This window comes from Microtus oregoni, unplaced genomic scaffold (genome assembly GCF_018167655.1).
Source record: "Microtus oregoni isolate MIOR12 unplaced genomic scaffold, Mior012 000015F_ref0000493, whole genome shotgun sequence".
NCBI classification, from domain to species: Eukaryota; Metazoa; Chordata; class Mammalia; order Rodentia; family Cricetidae; genus Microtus; species Microtus oregoni.
Window position 1 is genome coordinate 2,682,167 of NW_024543074.1, and position 25,910 is coordinate 2,708,076.

At 52.1% G+C, this 25,910-nt stretch overlaps 4 protein-coding genes across 14 annotated transcripts in view; all 4 read right to left on the minus strand.

Moving 5' to 3' along the window:
- Positions 1-19,433, minus strand: part of Hoxb3 (homeobox B3) — a 54,990-nt gene extending 35,557 nt beyond the window's left edge. Inside the window, exon 1 of the mRNA XM_041664959.1 lies at positions 19,340-19,433. The gene's annotated coding sequence lies outside the window, so the exon portion shown is untranslated. The remainder of the gene's footprint in view (positions 1-19,339) is intronic.
- Positions 6,244-8,752, minus strand: Hoxb5 (homeobox B5). Its single transcript, XM_041664956.1, has 2 exons — positions 8,131-8,752; positions 6,244-7,456 (listed from the first exon to the last, which is right to left on the minus strand). Exons 1-2 carry the CDS (start codon positions 8,690-8,692, stop codon positions 7,209-7,211), a joined length of 810 nt encoding a protein of 269 aa, XP_041520890.1. The 5' UTR covers positions 8,693-8,752; the 3' UTR covers positions 6,244-7,208.
- On the minus strand, positions 10,731-19,466 carry Hoxb6 (homeobox B6). Of its 11 annotated transcripts, none has more exons than XM_041664948.1 (5): positions 17,289-17,642; positions 17,047-17,134; positions 15,450-15,973; positions 12,676-13,168; positions 10,731-11,652 (listed from the first exon to the last, which is right to left on the minus strand). In XM_041664948.1, the coding sequence occupies exons 3-5, from the start codon at positions 15,534-15,536 to the stop codon at positions 11,393-11,395; spliced, it is 840 nt and encodes a 279-aa protein (XP_041520882.1). In that variant the 5' UTR covers positions 15,537-15,973; positions 17,047-17,134; positions 17,289-17,642; the 3' UTR covers positions 10,731-11,392. The 11 variants fall into 11 exon arrangements, with proteins under 11 accessions (XP_041520882.1, XP_041520883.1, XP_041520879.1 ...); XM_041664949.1 differs by having other exon boundaries at positions 15,450-15,970; positions 17,266-17,642; XM_041664945.1 differs by having other exon boundaries at positions 17,266-17,642.
- A 2,630-nt stretch (positions 19,467-22,096) lies between these two features.
- Hoxb7 (homeobox B7) lies at positions 22,097-25,682 on the minus strand. The gene is made up of 2 exons (XM_041665769.1): positions 25,116-25,682; positions 22,097-22,861 (listed from the first exon to the last, which is right to left on the minus strand). Exons 1-2 carry the CDS (start codon positions 25,513-25,515, stop codon positions 22,608-22,610), a joined length of 654 nt encoding a protein of 217 aa, XP_041521703.1. The 5' UTR covers positions 25,516-25,682; the 3' UTR covers positions 22,097-22,607.
- Between the last annotated feature and the right edge of the window lie 228 nt (positions 25,683-25,910).

Sequence of the window (25,910 nt, forward strand, 5' to 3'; positions counted from 1 at the left end):
CTTCAGAGACCCAAGAGCAAAACATCTTCCTTGCCCCTCCCCTTTGGCCACCTTGTGTTCCCACCCCACCCCAAGAAAGAACCTTAGACTTGGGGAATAGAAGTTCTAAATTATTAAATAACTCCCCCCCGGGGGGGGGTTGCAGCACTGACCACACTGCCTTCATTTTCATAGGTCTCTTTGGTTGAGATGCCAGCAAGGGCTTTTGACTGCCCACCCACCCTCCTTCGTTCTTGTCTGGAAGAGTGAGGCTGAGGTTGCTGAGTGAAGGGCTATGGGAACCGCAGAATGGGGTGACCTGGAAACTAGTGGTTTCTAAGGTGAAGAATGAAAACAGCTTGAAGCAGGACTTCCTTGGAATCGGAGGAGTCTACTGGGCCCTTAGGGGGTGGAAAGAGATCTGGGTTTCAACAAAGCAGACCCGGCGGGGCCCGGGGCCACCTTGAGCGGTAGCCTGCTGGCGTCTCAGAGACCCCAGCCTGGCTGTGAACTTGGTCTAAGGCGGACTCTACTGGCAGATCCGGGAAGTTACAGCCTCTGCCTCCCAGCCGGCGCAGCAGCCCCGCAGTGGACCAGCGCGCTTTCGGTTTCCCATCTGCCCAAATACCACCTCTCAGGTTCCCATCTGTTGCAGGGAAAGATTTCATTTCTCCTTCCGTGGGGTACTTGGGAGTCGTAAAGCAGGAAGAAGAGAGAGAAGGGAGAAAGAGAAAGGAAGATGGAATATAGAAAGAGAAAAATAGGTGCATAAACTGATTCTAAATTCCCCAAGAGGCGACCCCCTCGCGCATGTTGTCATTCTCCCTCCACTGGACTGCTAAGTGCTTGGGGCCATGCAGACTGCCCCCTTTCCCACTTAGGGGTAGGAGGAGGTTAGGCAAGCCAGCCTCAGGCCTACGAATTATTCCTCGCTGGATGATTCATTCTATCCCACCGGGATCTGAAGTCATGGGCCCAGCCGCTGAGCCGCAAGGCCCGCAGTACAGCCTGCAGCCACGTGCACGGCCCCAGTCCTTTAAAAGACAAGAGCATGGCCTGGATGCCTAGGAGCCTTGGCCAAGGACAAGATGCTGCAAGGTGCTTCAGAGGATACATCTTCCTCTCTCAAAGGAAATAAAGAGAGGAGAGACAGGAGGGAGGAACTTAAGGTATAAAGGAAAGGAAAGAAGAGGGTGCCAGAAAAAGTAAAACTTGAGGAGGGGATGCTATGTGGCCGACAGGTTTCCGGATTACCCGGAATTTGATCTTATCTAGGACTTTAAACCCACTACCTCCTCCACCACCACCACCACGACCTCCTCCTCCTCTTCCTCCTATTAGAGCTCCTAACTCAATGAATTCTCCATAAATTTACCTAAAGAACGGAGGAAAAGTCGTCTAAACCTGTAGGCATACCGGCCTGTCCTGCAAAAGCCGCTGAGGTGGTGGTGTGGCTGGCAGCGGGTAATGTATGCGGCACAGGCCTGGAGCCCTGTGTAGGCCGGGGCTGCGCACCCCCCCCCCCCACCCCGTCTGCTGACCTCTGCGTGATCCCGGACTCTATGAATTATTGATGAGATATGAGCGTTGATTTCCCCTTTCAGGATGCAATCTCCATTATATTGTTAAAATGGCGATTTAATCGTTGAGAATAGCTTTGGTGGGGTTTTTTCCCCCAACTCATTTGTGCCTCCTTCCTTTTCATTTAACTCTCTTAATTAAATCCTTTAACAGATTTTAATCACTTTTTGGAGGGAAGGGTAGGAGGAAGAGGAAGGCCACAACACCATCACTACCACCAACAACCAATGGGACACCAAAACGACCAAGCAGAACAACCCTGAAAAGCTTCAGGAAGCTTCTACTTTTGGGAAGTTGGAAGGAAGGTGAGGAGGGTTAGTAACTCCTCTAAAAAGATGACTTTGGGAACCTCTACCAGAGACAGCATCAGAGAACTGGGAAGACAGACCTGAGTGAGGAAGACACATTAGGAGGTGTCTAGTCTACCCCTAGGAGATTTGGGGGTGGGGTGGGAGACCAATTGCAACAACCAAGTCAGGCTTACCCTTGCAGAGAAGTCCAGGGACTTTGAGCTCGGGAGGGTCACAGGATTCTTGTGGGAAGCAACTATCCTATCTGGGCCTCAGGGACACTTAGGGAGAAATGTCCAGTCTCCTTAAAGGGCCCCCATGGCTCCCCTCCCCCTTCCCAAACAGCTCAGTTTCCATGTGGTGTCTGGGTTAATTAATACAGATGTGTAACTGCGCCGCGGCAATCGATAGGCCCTGCTGTGGGCAGATCCCAGCCTCAAAATCCAATTACTCTAAAAACCTCCAAAAAGGAATAAAGTGACCGGTAGTGCCTACTCCTAAAAATGGGGGAGGGGAGAGTCTTATTAGCCCTCTCTTCTCAGGTTGGCCTGCTAGAATCCACTAGAATCCACACTGTGATAATGCTTATATTCCAGGAGAGCTGTCCCAGGAAGGGACCGAATTTGAGGATACATGCCGAACCCTCTCTGCCTTTTCCTCTGCTTCGAATCCTTGGCTACTCTCCCAGCATTCAGATCCCAGGGATAAAAGAACCAGGAAGGGGGAAAAGAAACTGGTTGTTGGCTCTCCCGGTTCTGCCCTCTCACAGCGAGGGAAGGGTTAAGTGTCCCTGCTGCAGTTATGGAGAGGAAGCTGATGAAATATGGGCACTTGGAACTCCAGGCTAGGCCGCTTTCCTGTTTACACTTCTTTATACTTCCTCCCATCCCTGTGGCCACAGAGAAACAAAACAAAACAAACAATCAAATAAAACAAAACAAAATCAAATTGTTCTTCCAGTAGTGGCTCTGCCCCTAGGGTAGACGATTTGGCGAGAGGGTGCTCGGCTTGGTTTGTCTCTCAGAGATTGAGGCCTAGCCATGTGGGGAGAGGAAACACTGGGAAAGGAGAGAGAAGAGATCTGGAGGCAGTAAAGCAATGTGTCCAGAAAGGAAATGGAGAAGCGGGGAGGGGGGGCGGGGGGGGGAGAGAGGAAGAGGAATGAGGAAAGGGAAGGAAAAGAAGAAAAAAGGAGGAGGAGGAAGAAGAGGAAGGAAGGGAGGCAGAGGCAGCGCAAGTCTGAGGCGAGGACAGTTCTTTGTACCAGCAACCCTTTCATGTTCTTCATGGAATCTTTCCCCAACTTGCCCTGGCGGCAGTTCAGAGAACAGTTACCCCAGAAAGCCAAGCTGGGGGAAGAGGAAGTCCACTAGGATTTTCTTCCCCCTCTGAGATCTGCTTAGAGTCATAGGAGACCATCCAAGGGGGCTACTTCTGAGGGAAAACCAGGCACTCGTGCCTGGGAACACCTCTTTGCCATTCTGAAAGATTGATCTAAATATGCCCCATAGATGTCTCAAGGCTGTTGGCCTCGAACCTTCTATCAGAGTTTGCAAAACTGACATGCAAAGTGGAGGGAGAACGCTTGTCAGGGACAAACCTGAGGACCTAGAGTCTCAGGACCCTAAGAAGGAATACAGAAAGCCAGATAGAGTGAGGTCAGAAGAAACCAGGAAAAAGGATTCTCTCAGAATCCCCAGGTTAGAGTCTGCTACCCTTGCCTGTCTCCTTTATGCTTCTTTCAGCTGCTTTGAAGCCGGCAGAAGCCAACCCTCCAAAGTGTATTCATATTTTAAGTGCTGCTGGCTTCCTTTGATCCTTTGGGAGTGGTAAAGAGTGTCCTTTACAAGGGGTGTAAATGTCCATCCTTCTTAGGGAGATGCCTGGGTGAGGATCCCAAGCCCTTGGTCTCTTTCCTCTGTTCTTAGAGCTCATTGAGGGTCTCCTATCGGTTGGGTGTAGGCAAGGAAGGGTGAGCTCGAAAAAACAGAGAAGAGTAAAGGGCAGAGCAAGAAGAGGGGGAACACTGGTATCCCTTTCATGGGAAGCAGGGAAGCCCTGTGGCCCTTCTTTGTCAGGGATTAGAAGCCCCTCAAAATGCCAAGTCCTATCTGAGGAATTATCCACCAGAGTTGGTGAGTCCAGAAACAGTGAGCTTGCCCGAAGCAGGAGCACCAGAGGCACTGGCTCCAGAGGTCTTAGTTAAGAGGGTGGGGAGACACATCCAATTGATCGGTAAGAGGATTCTAGCTTTTAGAAAGGTGACTTTTCCTTAGAAAACAAGGCTCCCATGGAGGGGGGCAAATTTGGAAACACTTCTGGATGCGGTGCTACAAAACAAAGAGACCATTCAGAGTCCAGAGGGGAACGAAGAGGAAAGAGAAAAGACAGCACCTTGGTCTCTTTGGGGACCTATGTTCCTGGGCAGGTTGTATTTGTGACTGGCTGGTTAGATATACCTACGTCCTCCAGACCTGGAAGGCAGCTCTGTTCTTTCAGATCTCTGGTCAGAAATTAGGTTTGGAACTGAAGACTATGGAACCCCCCCCCCCCCCAACATCCCTCATTTTAACTCAAGTTCTTTCTTAGAAACCAGCACAAGAAAATCAAACTGGGACCAACAAGCTGAAGTTGGGTATAAGAACACCGAGTTCTCCCATTCTAGAGAATCCTGGGGAGACTATGGGGAGTGCAGGGGGGATGTTTTTTGTGGGGAACATGAATCCCAAACCCAGAGAGCAATCTAGGAAAAGGTGGCCCACAGCAGCCGCCTTTCCCTGGCTCTGTCTCTCAACTATACCCAGGGAAAAGTGCCCGCCTGGTGCCTTCAACACGGCCCAGATGAACCAATCTCAAGATGTTTCTCTCCTGGGGGGTAAGGGAAGATCTACCTGAAGATAGTCAGCAGAGAAACACCCCTCTGCCACACCCAAACTTTATTCCAGCTGTTCGCACCCCCTCCTTCTTGGACCCTAATTTTCAAAGATATTGAAGGAGCATGGATCCCACATGAACCCCTTTCTCCACAGAGTCCGGGGGTGCTCCCGTAAATAAGCAGCAGACACCTCCCACCACTGAGGATTTACAGAACTGAGCCCACACTTTAGCCCCCCCCCACTTTCTCAGAACTGGGTATATGTTAAAAACAAAAACAAAACTGTTACATTTCCCCTGTCTACAGCCCTACTGGAAACAAAATTTTCTCCTCCCATTCCAAGCCCCAAAACTGCAAGGGAAGAAATCGAAAGCTGGAAGCGACTTACTGTGGAGTGCTGGGCCTGGGCTCTGGCCACTGCCTTCCTGGGCTTTTCCTGCTGCTCCAAGCTGGAAGAGCGCTCACCTACCTCTGCCCCCTTCCCCACCACAGTGAGCAGTTAAAGTGTCACTTAACCTTCTGGAGAATGTGAAATATACCGCGCGGTGTCAACTCCCCAAAACCATAAAACTAACTTTATGGACCTCACGTGACTTTCTCGAGCCAGTGAGGGGTATCTGTCTGACTTCTCGGCGATTTTTACGATCTAACTTCGAGATAAAACCCCTATCCATTTGACATCTAAATGTCATAGCGACTTTTGGGATAGTTTGCTTTCGGCAAAGGGGGACAAAGTCATGGGGTGAGAGGGAAGGAGGGCCCAATAGACCCTCCAAGACCCTCGCCATCTCCTCACCGACTCCCCCTCCCCCCAGGTCCTGTAAGAAGTTGGGCCCAGCTGGAAGGGATTGACCGGGTAAGTGTCCAGACTTGACTCTTCTGCTCAGGGTGGAGGCTGAACTGGATGGATGAAGACTGGGCCCTGGTCCTGAACCAGGCTGGAGGGGGAGCCAGGGGCCTTTCAGGAGGAACCCTAATCAAGAGGGGAAGGTCAGTCGGGACCCCTGGAGAGGAGGACCCCTTGAAAAGTGCAGAGAAGGCCAAGTGAGACAGGAAACCTTTGAAATTGAATTGTGGTTTGGTTTTTTGTTTTGTTTGGTTTTGTTTTGTTTTTCTTTAGTGGTCAGCAGAGCTTAACTGGGGTTTGGAACAGGAGACTGTGCATCTGGGCAGGCCTTTACCAGTCTCAAAATACCAGGAGTCTTCTTGCTCAGGACTTAGGCCCAAATAACTCTTCCTGGAGCATTTTTTTCAGAGGCTTTGCAAGTCACCTGGAGGGAAGTCAGGATGGAGTCCAGCTAAGGCCCATAGGAAGTTCCTGGGCCTCTCACCACCCCAGGCAGGAAGGCCTGTCTCCTGGCCCAACCTAGGTGGCTTCAAGGGGTTTCTGGCAGACATCCTACTTCCCCTTCCCTGTGCCCTAGATTTATGGGAGATGGTCTCAGGATAGCTTGTGCCCAGTGGTGAAAGAGGCAGACCCTCGGAGAAAAGACAAGGGGAAGGCAATGGAGTGGGGGAAACATTTATTTGACTTCAAGGAAAGCTACAGACATACCAAAAGCTAATCACTGAGACAGGCCTGGCAAAGACAGATCCCACACACACAGCATCCCCTTGCTGGCTACAAATGGTCTCAGAAGCGAAATGGGTAAGGAAGTGGTTGGCCTGACCCAGACTAGCCCCATATTTACAAGCTTTGGGCCTTCTAGCCAGGCCCACAGATTCACAGAGAAAAATCACAAGACATTTTACACCGAGGCTTATTTCTGATTCCATACACTCCCAGGCCAGGCCTTGTGGGGCCTACCAGGCAGCAGGCGCTTAGCTTATCGCTTACTCTTTTCCTTTCCTCTTCTCAACATCCACACTTTGGTCCTTCCCTGGCCCCTTCCCACCCCAGGAACAAGCCACTGCTCCGGAGTCCTGGGCCTAGGGAGTGGGAGCTGAAGACGGATGAAGTGGGTAAAAAGAGACACAATCGTAGACTCCATTTCTCAGGCCAGCTCAGCTGGGCCCAGCACTACCTCAACTGCTGCCCCTTATGGAAGTTTCCAGATGAAACTCAAAATACAGCCATTACCCTTTTTATAAATAAGTTAGAACACACACAGGGAAGGGAAGTCACATTAAACATGCGAATTTCTTTTTCTTTTCTTTTTCCTGGGGAAAGGGGTGCACCCACAGACACGAGGACACTCAGAAACACTGGCAATTGGGGGCGAGCCGAGGGAGGTGGGGAGCATGGAGGGGAAATAATAATAATTATAATTATTAACAATAATAACAAGATAACCAGTCCAGGAGAGAGGGAGCCATGGGAAGACCTAAGACCAAACGAAAAATTGTAACACAAGGTTGGGGCGAGACAGGCTCATGGGAACAGGTTCCCAGCGGGCAGCGCAGCGGCGGTGCAGGGAGGGTTGGAAGGGTCGGGCTGGGGGTGGTGCGGGCTCTTGGGCCGCCCAGGGCTCCTCCGGATGGGCTCATGGTTGAAAGGCGCTGCCGGCTGTAGCCAGGCTCATACTTTTCAGTTTGTTGTCTTTCTTCCACTTCATGCGACGGTTCTGGAACCAGATTTTGATCTGACGCTCGGACAGGCAGAGCGCGTGGGCGATCTCGATGCGTCGCCGCCTGGTCAGGTAGCGATTGAAGTGGAATTCCTTCTCCAGCTCCAGGGTCTGGTAGCGAGTATAGGCGGTCCGGGCCCTTTTCCCGTCTGGCCCAGTCATATCTAGAGCAGTTAGAGAAGAGCCAGCAGGCAACGTTATTCCGGTTAAAGGAGGGGGCACTGAGTGGGAGGGGACGGGGAGCAGGACCCAGGCGTCCCCAGCACCCTGCTCACCGCAGCTCCAATCCTCCTCACTCCAGGTGCCCGCATCCAGCCTCTATTTCTTCATTCCCCCCCCCTTCTCCAGCAGCCCCCACTTCTGGTGCTAGCGAATGCTCCCGGCTTTGTCTCTTGCTCCTTCCCAGTGCCTCACCCTAGGCTGGGTTCAGGCGGCCTTTAGCCCCGGAAAGGAGGAGATCCGCTGCACTTTTGCCCTAGAAAGCTTCGTTTACAGCCCATTTCTTCCTTGCTAGCTGCACCTCAAAATTTCGGGAATAAACAGGACCCCTCCCTACAATGCACAAATCCCATCTTTCAACCCAAAGCCGGTGACTAGCTGGGTAAATAAAACCTAAACTGAACCCGGCAACAAATTGATTTTAGAAAAATGCCCACCCCCAGCAAAAGACCCTGTTTGGCTCTGTTCATGGAGCTGTGGGGACCCCTTTGAACAGTTCTCCCTCTTGGGGGGGGTGAATCTATATTTGAGGCAAAGTCAAGCTTTCCTCACAGACCCCCCCTCACCCCCAGCACAGGGCAGGGATACGAAGAGGACAAAAAAAGAGATGGAGAATTACCGTGGCTGATGTGAAGCTTCCTCATCCAGGGGAATATCTGTGGAGTCTGCCCCTCGGGCGCGGCTGTAGTGGTGGCCATGGGCTCTGGCTGTGCCCGAGCCAGGCTGGGGCTGCTTAGCTGGCTTGCTGCTTCCTCAGGCTCGGAGGACGCGCTGGCCTCGTCTATTTCGGTGAAATTGGCGCTGGAGCTGGCTGGGGTCGCCTGGTCGGAAGGGGACGAAGCAGCGGGCTTGGCGCCGTGGCTGTCGCCGTTGGTGCAGGGCAGGGACTCGGGCGAGGACAGGGAGCAGCTGGACGTCGCCTGCCTGAAGCGGGGCTCCTGGGCTGACGCGGGGAAGGCGCGCGAGCTCTCGCCCACCGCCCCAAAGTGGCTGGAGGAGGCCGAGGAGCGGTTGACGCTGAGATCCATCCCATTGTAATTGTAGCCGTAAGAGCCGGTGTGCATGGCAGCGGGATCCCTGTAAGAGCCGCTCAGAGAGCTGCCACTGCCATAATTTAGCAACTGATAGTCCGGGCCATTTGGATAACGCCCCGAGAAGGAGTTTACAAAGTACGAGCTCATTTGGGTGATTTTGGAGGGCTTGATTTGTGGATCGTGGTCGTTATAACCCTGTGCTTCACGATTTATGATGTATTAATGAATTATAGCGATGCACTGTACTTCGTTTTGCTATGTATGCGGCCAAATATGGGGGGGGTTGGAAGGGGGATGGGGGGGCGTTAGGGAATCACGTGCTTTTGTTGACCAGTCGTAAATTCTCGCTGATGACCTCAAGAGGTAATTCATGCTCTATGGTTACAAATAATGACGATCCGAGAATCGTTAGGGCCGATTCAATGCGAGCCTCCGAGGGGGGGGGGGGGGAAGAGAGAAGGGGGAGAAACAGGGAGAAGGTTGGCGTTGGCCTCTAAGCAGAGCGCGCCACCTCCCGGCGATTGACGGGAGCACGGGCCGCAGGCCGCCATGGCGGCGTCGGCAGCCTCCCAACTGGCTCTGTGCTACCGCCAAGCAAGAAAGAAAGGCGGCCCCGCGGCTCAAACGCAGGGTTGAACCTTTAGGAAGATAGGTTTGAGTATTTTGCCCACTTTGTTAGAGTGAGATTATTTTCTCTATTTATGTCTTCCTCTCTGACATTATTATCATCATTTATTATTACTATTATTATTTTAACTCTGGATAGTATGATCAAGGATTTAGTTGCCTGACCTTCCCTCTTTAAGCTTTGTCAGTCCCCAAGTTGGGTAAGGAAATGAGGGAGGAAGGGTTAGAAGTTGTGTGTGAAAAAACAGTTATTACGAGTTATCTCCGTTAGCTCAACCAGGCCTCTTTACTGGAGAGGAGGCTTCGGTTTCGGGTCCAAAACGCCAGAGAGCTGCAGGGCTGGGCAGGAGGCTGGAAGAGGCAGAGAAGCTCTTCGTTCTCCTGGGCCCCTGGGAAGTTTGAAATTCTTCTGATCTCGCATCCTTAGCATAGGCCTAGGAACCGAGCTGGACAGGGACCCTGGAAGAGGAACACAGCCGGGGATAGGCAGCCTAGAGCAGCCACCGCCTAGGCGGTGGGGATTTGGGTGACAACTCGTACGTGAGAGTTTGGGGTTAAAACAGAACCTCGTAACAATCTCACGAGATGCCAGCTATCCAGATCCGAAGCCTCATTCTGCTGGTGGCTAACAGTTGGAGAATTTGCTCATCTGCCTTCCAGCCTTCCTAGGAAGGGGTTCAGAAGACCGGGGCCCCTTGCTGAGCCCGCTGGGCGTCCAGAGACCTCCGCAGCTGGGCCCCTTCTGCCAGGCGGCTATTTTCTTTAAAAATAAAAAAGGGAGAGAGGGAGGAGGAAGAAAAGAAAATGGTGCCTGCAGCTTGCGGCTTGGGTGAGAATGGGAGCAGAGAAAGAATAAACCGTTTTGAGTAGAGAAGATGAGACCAAATGCCCCATCACCTGCTCCCCTGTCCTCAGGTTTCCAAAGAGCCAGATAAAGTCGGGACCTTGCGGCCTCCTGCTCCCGGGTTCTCGTTCTCTTCCTTGCCATCGAACTCCTACTTAATATGGGAAGGGGCACCCTGAAGCCTGTAGACAAACTGTGGAGAGATGCCCAGTGGCCTCATTTTTCAGTCTCCGGAGCAATAGGCTAGAGAGCCGAGGGCCAAGGCCGGCAGAGACAGCCATGTGGGCGGGCCAAAGGCCAGGGGCCTTGGCTAGCAGAAGACAGAAAAACGCTGCAGAGACGCCCAGACCCGCCCAACTCTGTCTCTCCAGGGCTCTGGGCTAGGAGGCTTCCAGTGGCATTCCTCCAGAGTCTCACTACCTAGGCAAGCTTAAGGAACGAGAGGGGAAAAGGCTTCTCTCCATCATCCCTCCCTCAAGTCTGAATAGGAGAGGCAATTATGAATTTAGCACGAGAGAGGCACAACCAACGCTGGAGCCTGGGAGGCCCTATGGCTGGCCCCTGCTTTTGATTCCTGCTTTTATCTCAGCTGTAACTCCGGAATTGAGTCTGGTGCCTGGAAAGGCCCTGAGGCGACCATGGTTCTCACCTTTGCTGTTCAGGCTTAGGAAGGACAGGGTTTGCTGGGGCTATGGAGGGGGAAAAATGGCAGGGAAGAATTGGATGTGACTGAGCTGCGAGTTTTCACGTCTTTATTATTATCATCATCATCATAATCATTATTAATAATATTAATATTATTACCGAAGTATTTCACGTCCCGAGCTAAGACAAGACTACAAACACAACACATAGAAAATTAATAAAATAGAACTTTGTTTTCTTCTGAGGCTCCTCTTCTTAATTCTAGGTAGTATGTGCTCCTTCCAGTGGTTTTGGGGAGGGGGTAGGAGAGTCTGGGGTAGGGAGTCTTTCAGGTCCCTGCTGATGGGACAGAGAATCTACCATTGAACCGTGCACGGGAGGGGGGGGGGGGACATGGACGAAATGAGACTCGACAAGGACAAGAGCATTCTGCTCTGCTTCCAGAGACGTCAAGTGAGTCCGATTCTCAGTTCTCACCAGGGAGTCTGATGAGGCCAAGGTGGGTTCTTCGGGGAGGGAGGAGGCGCTGGGATGCTGGGTGGGCAGCCTCCAAGCGCCCAGGAAGAGTTCTGCGGGCGGGACGTCCAGGAGAGCGCTTGGGCCCCGCCCGTCTTGCGCTGGAGAGCAAGTCCCCAGACTCCCCCCGACCGCAGAGCCTTCTGGGGCTTTCGGGTGCCCTCGGTTCCCCCACAGGCCTCTCCCTTCGCGTCCCCCCTCCCTTTGCAGCACCTTCACTCGGCTGGTTTTTCTTCCTCCTCCTCCGCACTGAGCTGAGACGCACTGAGCAGTTTGCTCTCCTTTTTCCACTTCATGCGCCGGTTCTGAAACCAGATCTTGATCTGCCGCTCGGTCAGGCACAGGGCGTGCGCGATCTCGATGCGCCGCCGCCGGGTCAGGTAGCGATTGTAGTGAAATTCCTTCTCCAGTTCCAGGGTCTGGTAGCGAGTGTAAGTCTGGCGGCCTCGCCGACCACTGGGCCCAAAAGAGGAACCTGTTACGCAGAGAGGAGAAACTGAGGCCTGGGGTCACACCAAGCTCACTGCCCTCCTCCCCTACTCAGTCTTCAAACATGATGCTTACTGGTCCTCCTTCCTTTATCCCATTTCCTAGTCCCCCTTTCCCACTCCTCCAGCGCCCCCTCCAGATTCCCTCCTGGATTCCTAGGCCTGAGCTTTCTTTCTGTCTAGACTTTTGGTGGGGGAGGGGAGGGGTAGTTGGACTCCCACCTGAGCTTAGTGGGGGAGGGGCCGTCCAGGTATGTCTCCGACTTGCTGTATCTTTCCTTTCTATCCATCCAGCTTTCCCTACCCTACTCAATGATAGATTCTGGCCCTTAATCCATAATGACGTGGATCGATCCATAGTCCGCATTAACAGCTCCTCACTTTCGTGTCCCGCTAATGGACATCAATTGGGACTTGAAGCCGACAAATAATCCAACCTGAGACCCAGGCGCCGGTTAGTTCCTCTCACTCCCTCCGCCTGTCCCCTCTTGTGCCTCCTTTCCCCCAGACTACTACCACTTTCTGGGTATCTCCCCGCTCCCCAGTCCCCCCTCCAGCCCCAGGGAAATGCAGTCCAGGATCCATTAAATTGCCCTTGCCGGCTTCATGCCACCCCTCCCCTTCATGACGCACTCTTGTTTTTAATGGAGTGATCTTTGGGTAGGGGGGACCCGGGCCGATCCGGATAAGAGAGGTGGATAACACACAGAAGAAAGCAAAACCAGAGACTGAGTCCCCTGTCCTCTTCCTGATCAGCAAGCCTAGCTCTGGCCTAACTCGGTGAGCCCACTTACTCCCCCTGCCTTACTGTGCAGCTGGGACTTTGCAAACTTTGCAACTTCTGCGGGCAAGAGAACCGATTTGGAGGCAGGGACCCAATCTTACCCCATCTCCTGAGATACCCACCTAGTTTCCAGTGGGGGAACGGAGTGGGGGTGGGGGAGACACTCGCTAGTTCTGCCTTCCTGCATGCCCCCCCCCCGGGCGGAACAGCGGGAAGTCTCACTCACTGTTGCATGAATTCATGCGTTGCATCCACGGGTAGACGGGCGTGGAGCACTTCTGCTCCTCGGTCTCTCCGAACACACTCTTGTCCTGTGCGCAGTCAGACTTCCGCGGCTCTGGATGGAATGGGGGCGGCTCGTCGGCGCCGGAGAGGGCGCAGGCCGCATCCTTCTCCCGGTAGAAGGCAGGCGCCGGCCCGTAGTCGCAGGGCGCCGCCCGGCCATAACTGCCGCCGGCTGGTGGGTAATAGGAGGACGCCGCAAAGCCCTTGTCCTGGCCCGGTCCCGGCCCATAAGGCGCGGGGTAGTGCCGCAGCGGGTCCGCATAGCCGGACGAGTAGAGCGGCAGCTGGCCCAGGAAGGACTCCTGCCCGCTGGCCAGAGTGACGGGGAAGGTGGAGTTCACGAAATAGGAACTCATCGGGAGGGGAGGCGCGCGCGGCTGCTGCTGCTCCACCGGGTTTATGATTTGTTGTGTTTTATAGTCCGAGCGCCGCGCCTATTAGTAGTATAGCCGAGATTGGGTTTTAGCTGAGGGGGGATGGCGAGGTGCCAGTGAGGGCCAGAAGGAAATACAACCATCTGATCCAACACTGACCAATGGCAGAGGCAGGAATTGTCAAATAGCACCCAGGAGGAGCGCAGCCCGCACGAGGGACCCGCGCACAAACCTATCAACCTTTTCCCCCTCCTCTCTCTCTCTCTCTCTCTCTCTCCCTCTTCCACCTACGTAGGATCTGCGAAAGAAGCGTCTGTGCTTTTGAGGGAGGAGGGAACAAACATTTGGATGGAGATCACCCCATTCCCCAGTGATGAAATAAATACACCCCTCCCCCCACTCCACGCAGGAATAGGGAAAAGTTAATTGTGTTTTCAGAAAAGTTAACCCCTGCGTTGCACGGGCCCGTTCCCTCAAGAGAGGTCTGGGTAAATGCCCATGAATCTCGTTGAGAGAGAATGAAGGGGGAAGGTCTGTTTCTAGGGTTTTGTGCTGGTAAAGGGAAAATGGGGTTGTCGCTAATTTGCTTCATTTTAGAAACGGGAAGAAGAAACGCCCTCCTTAGCAGGTTTGGAAAATCGTTTGTTCTGTTTATCAGGTCTGTCTCTCCCCCCTGCAAGCTTAGGTTCATCACGTCCCCGGTTCTCCACAACTCTCAAGGTTAGAGGGGGCAAGCCAAATCCCTCTGCCTGGAAGACCCAGAAGAAGGAAATGCCAGGGGTATGTGAGCCCAGGCTTCTCCCTCTGGCTGCTCCACTAGGCTAGTAGCTTCTGACAAGCAGGTCCTTAAGTATAAGACAGCTCAGCCTGCCTGATTGCAGTCTGGGATTGGGGCTCCGGAGAAAGAAACTAACCATCTCTAAATTTGGTGATCTAGAGCGCAGGGAAAGCTGCAAGCCCTGGCTCGGGTGATTTTGTTGCATCTCTGTTCTGCCTGCAACCCTCACGCTGGTTCCACTCAATCCATCCTTATCCCTCACCCCAGAGGATGTAAGAATAGTTCCTGGCTACAGAGTTTTAAAATCAAGGATGTCCCAGTAAATCTAGATACGGGGAAGAAATTGCCCTCTTAGAAATGTGAGTAGACGGGTGGTTGTGGCTGGTGCACGCCTTTAACCCCATCACTTGCAAGGCAGAGATAGGCAGATCTCCAAGTTCGAGGCCAGCCTGGTCTACAAACTGAGTACCAGGACAGCCAGGGCTACTCAGAGAAACCCTATTTTGAGGAGGGTGGGGGAGTGAATCTTCAGCTCCTTATTGGAGAAGATGAAAGCCCATTGAAAAGAACCGTCTCTTCTGTCCTGCTTTCTCTATGAATCCCATTCCAAAACTTGGTTTAAATTTCGTTTAAGGAAGGAAGGCTGCTAAGACCACCTAGGCACTCAGTAACCATCTTCCAGTCTTCACCTGGCATGCCCACTCTAGCTTTCGATCAGGTCTCTTAGCCACTCTCCTGTCCCCTCCCATGCCTCCTGCTTGTATCACCTGCTTTGCTGCCCTGAAAACTTGGGTATCTACACTCTCACTCTCTCCTCTCACCCAGAGAAAATGAGCACAGACCCCAAGCTAGGGCACACACTGTATTTCTGACAGTCTAATGTGCACACACAGGTCAGACAGTTAAGAGAGTACAAACTCCCTTCCAACCCGAACATAGGGGGAATGGGTATAAGAATGATGTCTGGGGTCAGGCCAGGCTGACCCACCTCTGCCTTGTTCTTTTGGGCTCCTTTTTGTGGTCCACTTCTGCCCACTGATAATAGGAAAGGGCTGAGGGTGGGTGATCAAAAGTGAGGATTTATTTGGCTGCAAAGTGGCCTCTAAAGCTCTTTGAACTCAAAGCAACTGCTAAGCTGCCCCTTTGTGGCACAATGACCATCCCTGGGTGTCTCTCTCTTTAGCCTTAAACCATGGAGGGGGGGGGAGGGTTTTTTTTAAAAAAGATCTCAAACCTTCTAGTGATGAAGAAAGCAGAAATGCTCCAACCTAGAAATGGCTGGGCCTATACTGAGAAAGGAGTACCAGGCTGTTTCAGCAAGGGAACAAGATGCAGAAGAATATTTACCCCTCCCCCAATCTTGCCACTGAGACTGGGCCTTGGGCCTCAGCCCTTCTCCCTGGTCACAATGCCCTCAGCATAGGAAAGATGGTATGTTAAAGATGGCCCATATATAAAAAAAAAAAAGGTAAGAGGAGGTGAGAGAGGAGGCCTTCCCCTGTGGTAGAAGCAGGAAAATAATTGCTTTATTCTTTAAAGTAGCAGCCCTCAAATTAACCTCACCTCTGCAGGTTGCCTGTCTGGAGATGGAGCCACTATGGGCAGGGCCAGGGCGCCTGGAGTCGGGCATGAAAGGAAATAGCGCCTCATCGCTCTTATCTAAGCCCAGAGGTATTTATGAGCGTTTATTCATCTGATCCGTTTGTTTGGGAAAAAGAGCAGGCAGGCAGAGCTGGGCCAGAGACCGCCTGGTTTCTGGAGCCAGATCTCTACTGATCTGTCTGTGGTTCCATCCACCTCAGTTTGTCTGTCTCCACCAGGAAATATGTAAATACACAGCAGGCAGCAGCCAGCTCTCCATCGCCGAGGGAGGGAAGTAAATGTATCCCAAGTCTTCAGTACACAGCGCAGGGATTGTCCTGCTAACCCACAGGCAGGATTTATAATTGCGATTTTCTGTGCTTTGAGTCTGCAGTCTCGTGGGTAAGCACACACATTCCAGCTCCCAGAGAAATGTTGCCGAAGTCATGTTCAGCTCAGGAGTGAAATCTGCAGCAGGCGATGTTCTTAGGAATAGCATTTGCCTGCTGCATGAGGAGGAGGTGAGACAATAGCTAGGCTTCCTATTTCCCCTAAGATATAAAGCACCCTCCCCCACAGCTCCTTAAATAGAAAGTATCTTCTCATATCCCATCCCCAACTTTACCTGGGGTCGGGCTGATGAAAATCTTTTAAACCCAGTTCTCCCCCTGGATTCTGGTTGTCCGAAATGTTCCCCAGTGGTGCAATGTGGTGGCTCCCACAGATTGGAAAGAGACTCTTTACTTGAACACTCTGCCCTAAAATCGACTGATCCAAATCGAGGTACAAAGACCTCATTTCCATTATGCAAATGAGCGGCATCCTCTCTGATCTTGTAGGAGGAGTGGGTGAGCCTTCACTCTACTCCCCCCACTTCACCCTTACCCTAAGAGCCCCGAAGTGTTTCAAGCCTCTGTATAGTAGCTCAACTTCCCCTCCCTATGTTTCCTTCTGATTGCCCAAAAGAAAAAAAATTAGGAGGGCCCCAGATCTTCCTGCTAGATCCCTCGGGGCCTCCCGAGGAGCGACTCACTAAGCCCGGTGGTGCAGCCTCCAGAAAGTCACTCTTTCCAAGCAGAGGGGAAAAAAATTTTAAAGACCTGCTCCAGAGAGAGGCTCAGACTCTGGAGTCGTCTAGGGTGCCGGGCCGCGGCGGGGGTGTGTGCCCCCAGCACTACACAGCCAGACCTTAGTAACACCTTGGCCAGCCTGGCACAGCAGGCAATTTCCTGCAGCCCCCGCCCAGGAATGGGGGCCACCGCACCTTGAAAGGGGCAGCCAGAGCTTCCTCTTGCAGCTTGAAAGCCCAAAGCCCGAGCTAATCAGTAACCGGTGAGACAGGAGTCAAGACTCCAACGCCGAGGCGGAGGCGCTCACACAGCCCTCGACACCCCCTTCTGGGAAAGCGGTTCCGTTAACCTGGTGTGAGGGGTCCCACAGGAACGGAAATTACAGAGATTTTGGTTTTGGTTTTTTTAATGGTTTCTCCTCACTCCCGATTTTCCACCAAAGACTTTTTTTTTTTTTGCGCCGATTTCGCGTGAAACGATCGAGAATGGGGGAAGGGACCAACACTCACTTGCAGTCATGGCAGTTTCCAGAAAACTCAGTTCAACTCCTTCACCACGGACTCAACAGCTTAGGAACTGGCAATACCCACAAACCAACTGGAAGAATACAGACTGAGTTTGTCTTTAACAACCGAGTGGAACTGCCCGGTCGGCGCCTCCCTTGCCACCACCCCCCCCCCCCCCCCCCCCGCCTCCCCTGGCTTGGCTGTGAAGAAAACTAAATAAACCTTGAACAGATTTGGCCTCACACCTCTCCAGAGGCCCAGTCGTGTCTCGTGTCTTAGGTGCTGATGAGGGTCGTGGGGCTGAACCCTCAACCCTTTGACTCAGTATCCCTGTCCGTGGGTTATAGTATTACTCCTCTCTCAACATCTGCCTCTTCCTCTGCCAGCCTGCAGGTTTGTGGCTGGGATGAGTGCAGGGTCTGCAGGAGACGGGAGAAGGTTGCGGATGATGTGACAAGAGACTCATTCCATTTTCTAAAATCTGCATCCGGGGACTAAGATGCAGCAGAGAACATCGGCATGGGCCAGAATCCCACGGAACCGCGCGGCCCGAGCTCCAAGCAAACACTCAGGGCTCAGGGAGTATCAAGAGGCTGGCAGTGCCGAAGCCGCCTGTCCCCGAACGGACGGTAGATGGCAGCAAACTGCATAATTTGGGTCAGAGGAAATGGTCTAAGGGACGATTTATAATCCACCAAGACTAGAGGGGGGGGGGGGGAAGACCTTTACTTTGAGTGGGTTTGGAGGGGATTTTCCCGTCGCGAATAAGGTCCAAAAGTCCTAGACGCCAGCGATCAATTCCTTTTGCTAAGAAGTCAATGTGTTTCCAGGAGCCCAGGCAGGCCTGTTCATCTGGCCCCCCAGGGAGGCCCAGTCCTATGCCACAAGTGTCTGACTTTCCTTTTCCTAATAGCTCAGGAGACCATTGTAGCCACACACTTGCCCCAAATCCTAAAATTCTAGACAACCAGAAGCCTGAGCCTGGACGACCTGCACAGGCTTTTAAGAAAACAGAAAGGCAGTCAGTCGATCTCTGTTCTGCAAACCAAAGTAATTCACAATGTCCCCTGTCCTTCGTGCCCAAAGTGACTTAGTTCTCTGCGAATAGCTTCCCTAGAGACCCTTCACCCCATTTCTTAGCCCTCACCTGCTGGCCTGAACCCTACCCCAGCTTTTTTAAGAATCTGTCTCGCACTCGGCAGCTCTTCCCCCTCCCCCACCTCCGGAAAGCTAAGCAACAAAATTGGGCGGTGAGAGACAGGACTTAGCTCTGAAACCAGCCTCCTCCGGAGGCTTTTTTAGCCCACACCATTGGATTCTCTAGTTAGGTTTCCTTTTTGGTTTGTATTCCTCGCCCCCTACCCCATCCCGCACACCCACATCAAATTTATTTTGTGTATAAGCCTGAAACAGCATGCTAAAATCATTTCACAACCACCACATTTGAATCCAGGAAAGTTTGAAATCCTTGCATGTCAGATATGCATTTTTCTCCACCAAAATCCACACATCCTATACCGATAAAACACAAGTAACAGAATCGATCACACACAGACCAACAGACTTTAACCTACCGCGTTAAACCACAAAACTCTATCCCTGAAGACGAGGCTCCCTCGGGCGGCGGGAGTGGCAAGAGACCTGGGCGCTCCTTGGGCTAGCTTCCTAGGGAGTCTCCCTCGCTTTGGGTTCCTTCACCCACAACCCTTTAATTTCAGAAATGTCTCCGAAGGAAGATAGAGAACATTTCTCTGTGAATTGTCCTTTTTCTGTCACTCTAGCCGCCTCCCTGCCCTCGGCTGGCCTCAGCGGAGATTCCAGGCCCTACTGAGACCAGGACGTCCCTCAGCGCCACCGCCCCTCGTGCCAATGCAGCCAGGAAATCGCCCTTACCCACACTGGGCAGGAAAACTGCACGGGGGCAATCCGGGGAGGCCAGGACCAGGGAGAGATGGAGGGAGGTGAGCACAAATCCACCAGGGCCAGAGCGACTGGCCAGCTAGGCTGCAGCCCAGACACCCCCACATTCTCTCTCCCAGCTAAAAAGGCAGCATAAAACTGGCCTCCGAGGCCACTTTCCGTTTCTCCCCCCCCCCATCTTCCCTGCAGCGGCTCCCCCTCCAGGAAGCAGCCACCCCTCTCTTTACCACAGAATTTCCTGGGAAGCTTCTCCCAGCAGCGCCCAGAGGTGGGGTTCAACCCGATCTTGGGATGGGGGGAGGGGGGAGAAAAGCCTAAGCCCCACCCCCTGCAAAAAAACGATGCAAAAGAATAAGAATTGTAGAATCTCCCTTACCTTTGCAGAACTTGGGTTTTTTTTCCTTCTCCGGATTCAAATGGGTGGGGAGGGAGGGAAAAAGGCGCGTTCGGTTTCTTCTTCAGCTTCCCGATAATATTGTCCCAACCTGAGAGCCGTCGTTTCCCTCTCTCAGACTTGAGAGGGAGGTTGTTTCGCTTTTCTGACATTTGCATAGAAAATGGAGTAAGTTCTGGCTTTGAAAAATGGTATCAGGCGTCATTCCTGGGCCGATTGTCCATTTACCCTTCATGATGACTGAAAATCCCAGATCAGCGAGCGCATTAACTTAGGAATCAAAATTATTTTTGGTTCTCTCTTTTGTGTAATTCCCACCCCCGCCTTCCCTCTCTCACTTACTCTTCTCTCCTCTCCCCCCTCTCTCTCTCTTCCTCTCTCTCTTTTGCTATATCGAACTGATATTGAGGTATAAAAATATCAAGAGGCTGGAGCCCTGAAGGACGGCAGTGCTCCGACCTAGGTGTGGTGTCCAAAAGAATGCTGCATTATAACCACCAGGGAAATGATAAAAAGTTCATGTTCACGATCGCCCGGCCACATGACCGGCGCCGGCCAATCGCTGGATTCAACCACTCATAAACTTCTATCACAAAGTTGTAAATTTTCATAAAACAACAAGGAATTTATTGCATTTCTTCATGGCTGCTCCACCAGCAACCCTTTTCTCGGTCGCCATCTTCTTTTCTTCCCCTTCTCTTTTTAGGAAAACCCCAATCTGAGATGGGGTGAGATTTGGGGTGCAAAAATGCAAGGTAGAGAAGCCACAGAGGTCCAGCTAGAACCGGGGTTTTCTCTGGAACCTCCACATTTTCCTCAAAAGCTCTGCCTGTCTTTTATAGTAAAAATCCCCCCAAATCTTCCATATGGGACTGTTCTGAGGAGGTGGGAAGGTGAGGCAAGAGCAGCAGCCCTGTTGGATGCTGCTGTCTGCGTCGTGGCGAAAAGAAAGCTCCTACACCCCCTCTCCTGCTCTGAACACCCGCCCCCATTCCAAACCCTAGAGTCTGTGGGATTCCCCCACCTGTGAGACTTGCAGCATTGCAGGTGTGTGTTGGGGGGGGTCGGCCCTCAGGGTCTAGTTTTTGTCTCTGGGGGGAAGGTGTCCTGGAAGGGAGCCAGACCTGATTAGTCCAACAAGCAAATTCTCCACCTCAGCACCCCAGAAACTGGGGAAGGAAGCAGACCTCGGCCTCTCCCGCCGCCGAAAAGCCCGCTCTGGGAACCAGGTTCCCTAGGAGAAATCCCTGCGCTCTCCAGGGGTTGCTGCGGTCGCTACTGGGGAAGCCGCAGGTTTTGGAGGCCTTTTCTGATATTTTTCCGGAAACCAACCACCTTTCTCAAACCCTTCCGGCTTAATATAGTGTTCTTTAAACAACCGAGAATTTGTAAACGAATAAATATTAAAAATCAACACCGCAGGTCTAGGTGTAAAGACACTACCGTTTAGGGTTTTGTCCAGCAATAAAGGATTTGCAAAAATTAAGAATAACTCACTCTGCTTTTCCAGGTTTCCAAAAAAAAAAAAAACCCACAAAACCTCTACATTTTAGGCTGGGTTTCTGATTACCTAATGCAAAAACGAAATAATTTTCTTTTTAAATTTTATGTTTCCCTTCTTCCTTCCCTCCCGTGTGTGCCCCTCAGAAGATTCCAGGTTGGCGGCACTCAAGAGCAGGCTGAACAAGGCAGAGGAAGCCCTGGCCGACGCCCCGCCAAGCTCACTGCGGTCACCTCCGGCCACCCCAGCCCGGTAAACTCTCTTGGCTCTCGCTCACGGGACTGATTTTTGTACAGTTTTAAAGTTTCATATGGATCTTCCTTGTCAATCTAGAATGGGATAGATTTTAATACATAAAGTAAAGAATAAATTGAAATAAAATTAAAAAAACAAAACCCACTCTGACCGAAAATGCTTGCTGCCTGAGCAAAAAGCTGTAAGCACCCTGACAAGGAGGTTGTACTGGGCCAGCCAAGAGGCCTCTACTCGTTGTTCTGGCCTCTGCCCAAACCGCTTCAGAGGTGGGATGGACCGGGGTGTTCATTCTTCGCTTTTCTTCTATTTGTCTTTTTTGAGGCCTACCATTTTGGACTTCATCACAATATTTGAGCCTGGACACCAGGCTCAGATTTCATAGTCTCCTTTAAAGGCACGGATAAGGAAAAGCATTTGTGAAACGTTAAATTGGGTGGTTTTTTGATAGATTTTGGGGGTGTGTAACTGAGCTCATGGCCTCGTAGATGGGTAGATGGATTTACTTGGGGGCAAATGTGAGTCTCTGTTTAGAATCCAATGTGTGAATCTGTTTAGAAGCCAATGTACAGTGGTGTGTATGGATGTGTCTGCGAGTGTCCGTGAATGCGTGTTTACTTCTGAGTGTGTGTGAATGTGAATGCGTGTGTTCTGGGCATGGAGCCGGGGTTGTGCGAAAGCCTGCATGTGTATATGTGAATACAGGGATGTCTATGTTTATTTTATTGGTGACTGTAACCGTGTATACACTTGTGGACTGTCAGCTTGTAAATATGGGAATTGTGTATTTTGGTGAAAGTCTAAAGGAAGAGAGAGAGATTGGGGCTCATTAGTTGGTAGTGTATGGGGGGGGCATCAGGGAAATAAAATCAAACCCGGCACAGAAAGAAAAGGCCAGTAGAGGGACTTGGAGACACCCACCCAAGCCCCCCACCACCAACTCTCATCTCCTCCCAGCCAGAGGGAGACAGAAAGTACAGAATCTGTTGATTTTTAATCCTGTTTTTATTCTCCATCCTTCAGATATACAGAAAGAGGCTCGTGGGAAGGGGTAGGAGCCAGGATCAGCAGCGAAGTTCACCAGAAGCAGAGCTAGTGGGTCCTCGAGGCTTCCTGAGGCCCTTTGAGTGCTGCTACTGGGAAGTATGGGGTAGTCAAGGATCCACAGTCCACAAAGACAGCGTCAAAGAGGGCTTACAAAACAGCAAGATTTTACAAAGACCTTACTAGCAACATAGAAAAGGGGAGGCACATTCCAGAAAGCCACGGAGCAGGTAGTATGTCCTTCCCATACAAAGGTAGTATGTACAAAACAGACAACACACTTTCCCATAGGTAGTATTTTTTTTACAGTGTTGAGAAGCCCAAATTTCACCCTTCTCATTATTTTTTAAACTGCGTCATTTAAATAGATTTCCCCCTTATTTGCATTTCATGCTTCAGTTTCCAGAGCTGGGGTCTTCTCTCCAGTCTCCTCCTCTTCGCTCTCCCTGTCCCTCACTCTTCTTCCTCCTCCTCTGCTTCAGCCTTATCCTGGCCAGTGACGCCCGGGCCTGAGGTTTTGTTCTCCTTTTTCCACTTCATACGTCGGTTCTGAAACCAGATCTTGATCTGTCTTTCGGTGAGGCAGAGCGCGTGCGCAATCTCAATGCGCCGTCGCCGGGTCAGGTAGCGATTGTAGTGGAACTCCTTCTCCAGCTCCAAGGTCTGGTAGCGCGTATAGGTCTGGCGACCCCGCTTTCGGTCAGTGCCTACTCACAGTATTTAGGAGAAAGAGATAGAAAAAAAATCAGTGTGTGAAAAACACCAAGGGAATTCCCACCTCCTTCCATAGTGAGGCCTGAGGACAGTAAAAGACCATATTTACTGGAACCAAATTACCATTTTGCATATTCTGTTCTACACTTCATGGAACCCTATTCTCTGCCATGTGCAGAAAACTGTCTAAGCTTCTCGAGGATAATAATACTTTTTCGTGTGTGTGTGTGTGTGTGTGTGTGTGTGTCCACAAGAGATGTTTTGCTTTTCAAGGGGGAATCTTGCTATGTAGCCTTTGGGTGGCTTCAATCTAGTAGCAATACTGATTCATCCTCCCAAGCGCCAAGCCCTGGGTTTACAGGCCAGGCCCACCACACCAGATAGTTGGATTATCCACAAAGGGTGGTTTTCTCAGCCTGGGGCTTCTGAAAGCCAGGTAGATCTCAGCTGCTGGTTCCTGAAAGTTCTCTTCCTAAAGGGCCAGCATAGCATGGGGGCATATGAATCCTCAGTCACTTTCTGGGGCCAGGGCTCCAAGTCTCCCCTTTCCCTTTGAGATGGCTTTGAGGTAAGGGGCTCTGGAAACCGTTTTAGTGTCCCAGAGTGGTAGCTTCAGGCCTGGTCTGAGAAGGAAAGAAAAGAAACAAAGGACCTCTTAGGCTCAGTCCCCACCCAAACCTGTCATGGAAAGGGGAAGAGGCAAGAATTTACTTCCCTGAACCTTGAAATTATTAGCCTAACAGCAGCTGTGTTCTAGTGACATTTTCCCCAGTAAAGTATCAAGCAAGGCCTGGCTACCTGCCTGCCTTCCTGCCCCGATAACCAAATTGTCTGAAGCCATCTTCTGGCCTCCAGGACTGCAAGGAAGAAAGGAAGATCCATGGATGAGAGAGGAAAGTGGAGATCCTTATGGTGGGGCTGAAAGGTACCTGAGAACTTCCAGCTTAGGCCCAGAACCCTAGGAGACTTTAGGGAGCAGCTGGTGTCAGCCCTCTTGGGAAGAAGGCAGGAGAGAGGAGGGCTAAGGGTCTTGATTCCAAGTCAGATGTAAGCCATACTGAAATGTTTATGAGGGTAAGGGGGGGGGGTTGGTAAACCAACTGCAAAAACAGTTCACTTACAGGGTAGGTAATAGAAACCCTGAACAGAATGAGTGTTTACTCATGGCCTCCAACCCTGATGAGAGTCTCTGACCACAGTCTTGGGTCTTCTGCGCCTTGGAGTTGGCTCCCAAGCCCAACTGCTTTGAGGAAATGTTTAAAAAATTAAATTAAATTAATTTTTTTTAAAAAAAAAGGATGTGTCAGGGGGCATTGGAAGAACCTAGTGGAAGCCTTGGTGTTTTAGGGTTCCTGAAGCAGCTGCTGGGTGGCTTGCACTTCCCAGTCTTGGTTTGGTTCCATAGATCCTAGCCCCGCAAAAGGAAAGTCATTCTTCTGGAGTGACACCTCCATTCTGGGCTGCCCCCCCCCCCCCCCGGGGATCCATGGAGCCCTAGGAAAAGCACCTGGAAAAGCTATGTTCTCTCGGGCCTTTGCCTCTCTTCTTGTCCACCCTCCTAAGTCCACCAGGGGCAGAAGGAGTCATAGACTCATCGCTCTGGGCCTCAGACAAACTCCCTTCACCTCTCTCTGGCTCTACGTCTCTGGCTGGGTCCTCAGCTCTTCTGTACCCCCTCCTCCTGCCAGGCCTCTAGAGCCCACCTCTAATTGTCCTGATGGGAATAATGGGGGAGCGGGGTTGGCTGGAAAGGAAGGGGGAGGGGAGAACTGCTTAGAGCCGTGGCCCCCTCCTCCATTTCTTATCGAGCTAGGGCTGGGGGGACACACCCAGAACAGCGCTCTCAGGCAGGGAAGTGGGGGGCGGGGGAGAGGGGAGAGAGACCCTAATGGCTATTCTCTGCAAGCCCCAGCCTTCCTAGGCAAGACAAACGGCCTCCTCTCCAGCCCGTGCCGGCGCTGCTGATAAATATTTAAAGCTAAAAGGCCCGGAGGAAGGGTTGGGGGCGGGCTGGGGGCTTTGAGCGCGGTGGCGTCGGCAAAAAAAGATCCGCCAGGGCCTGAGAGCAAAACTGGGGGTGGGGGCGGCGCGCGGGGTCCCAGCCCAGACTTAAACGCCCTGGCAATGGCCGACCTGAAGCCAGGAGTATCCTGGACACAGAGAGGGGTGCCCTGCGCGAGAAAGGGGACCTTCCGGGGACTGTGGCCCGGACGCTGCGGCTCCGGACCGCTGGGTGCGCGGCGTTACCTGAGCTTCGCATCCAGGGGTAGATCCGGAAGTTACTCTCGGCCGCCAAGTCCGAGTCCCTCTGCTCCTTGGCGCCAGCCGCCTTGGCGGGGTCGCCCGGACACACCCCGGAGAGGTTCTGCTCAAAGGGCGCGCAGTGCATGTTGAAGGAACTCGGTTCGAGCCCGTAGCCGGCCGCGTAGACGCCGGCCGCGCTCTGGCCCGCCATGCCCCCCCCGCCGGGGTACAGGCCCTGCACCGAGGCGGAGAACGGGGCGCCGGGACCTGCTCCATAGCCCGGGCGCTGGGGGTTGGAAGCAAAGGCGCAAGAAGTTTGTTCGGGAAAGGCTCCTGGAGCGAAAACCGAACTTGCGGCTGGATATTTAGAAAATAAAGCATTCGCATAATACAATGAACTCATAATTTGGCCGGATGATTTGTAGTCAGGGACGTTTTAGTGTCGGTTTTACGAGATTCCTTGATATATTACAGAATTAGAGTCCAGATTTACACCAAAAAGGACCCCCTTTTTCCTCTCTGGCCCACGTGACCTTGGCCCACGTGATACCCCCTCGGCCAATGATCTGACGGCCTCCCGGCGGCTCTCAGTAATGTGGAAAAAATTGTGTGGCGTTGGATTTATAAAATATGATCAATAATGAATGGGAAGGCCGAGCTCTGCGGATTGGGGCTGGGGGCTCAAGGGCCGCTGTCGACCCCCGCGGGCTGGAGGCAGCTTGCAGGCGTGATTTGGGGAGGAAGGAATTGAGTGGGAGGGAAAATAAATAACATCTGAGCGATCCGTGTTGTCACCCC

Coding starts and splice junctions, on each gene's coding strand:
- Hoxb5 (XM_041664956.1), bottom strand. CDS start 8,692: ATGAGCTCGTACTTTGTAAACTCCTTCTCGGGGCGTTATCCAAATGGC. Junction 7,457..8,130: donor GAAGCTTCACATCAGCCACG/GTAATTCTCCAT, acceptor TAACTGCTCTAG/ATATGACTGGGCCAGACGGG.
- Hoxb7 (XM_041665769.1), bottom strand. CDS start 25,515: ATGAGTTCATTGTATTATGCGAATGCTTTATTTTCTAAATATCCAGCC. Junction 22,862..25,115: donor CCCCTGGATGCGAAGCTCAG/GTAACGCCGCGC, acceptor TACTGTGAGTAG/GCACTGACCGAAAGCGGGGT.
- Hoxb6 (XM_041664944.1), bottom strand. CDS start 15,536: ATGAGGCGCTATTTCCTTTCATGCCCGACTCCAGGCGCCCTGGCCCTG. Junction 13,169..15,449: donor CAGACAGGCAACCTGCAGAG/GTGAGGTTAATT, acceptor TACTACTAATAG/GCGCGGCGCTCGGACTATAA. Junction 11,653..12,675: donor ACGCATGAATTCATGCAACA/GTGAGTGAGACT, acceptor TCTGCGTAACAG/GTTCCTCTTTTGGGCCCAGT.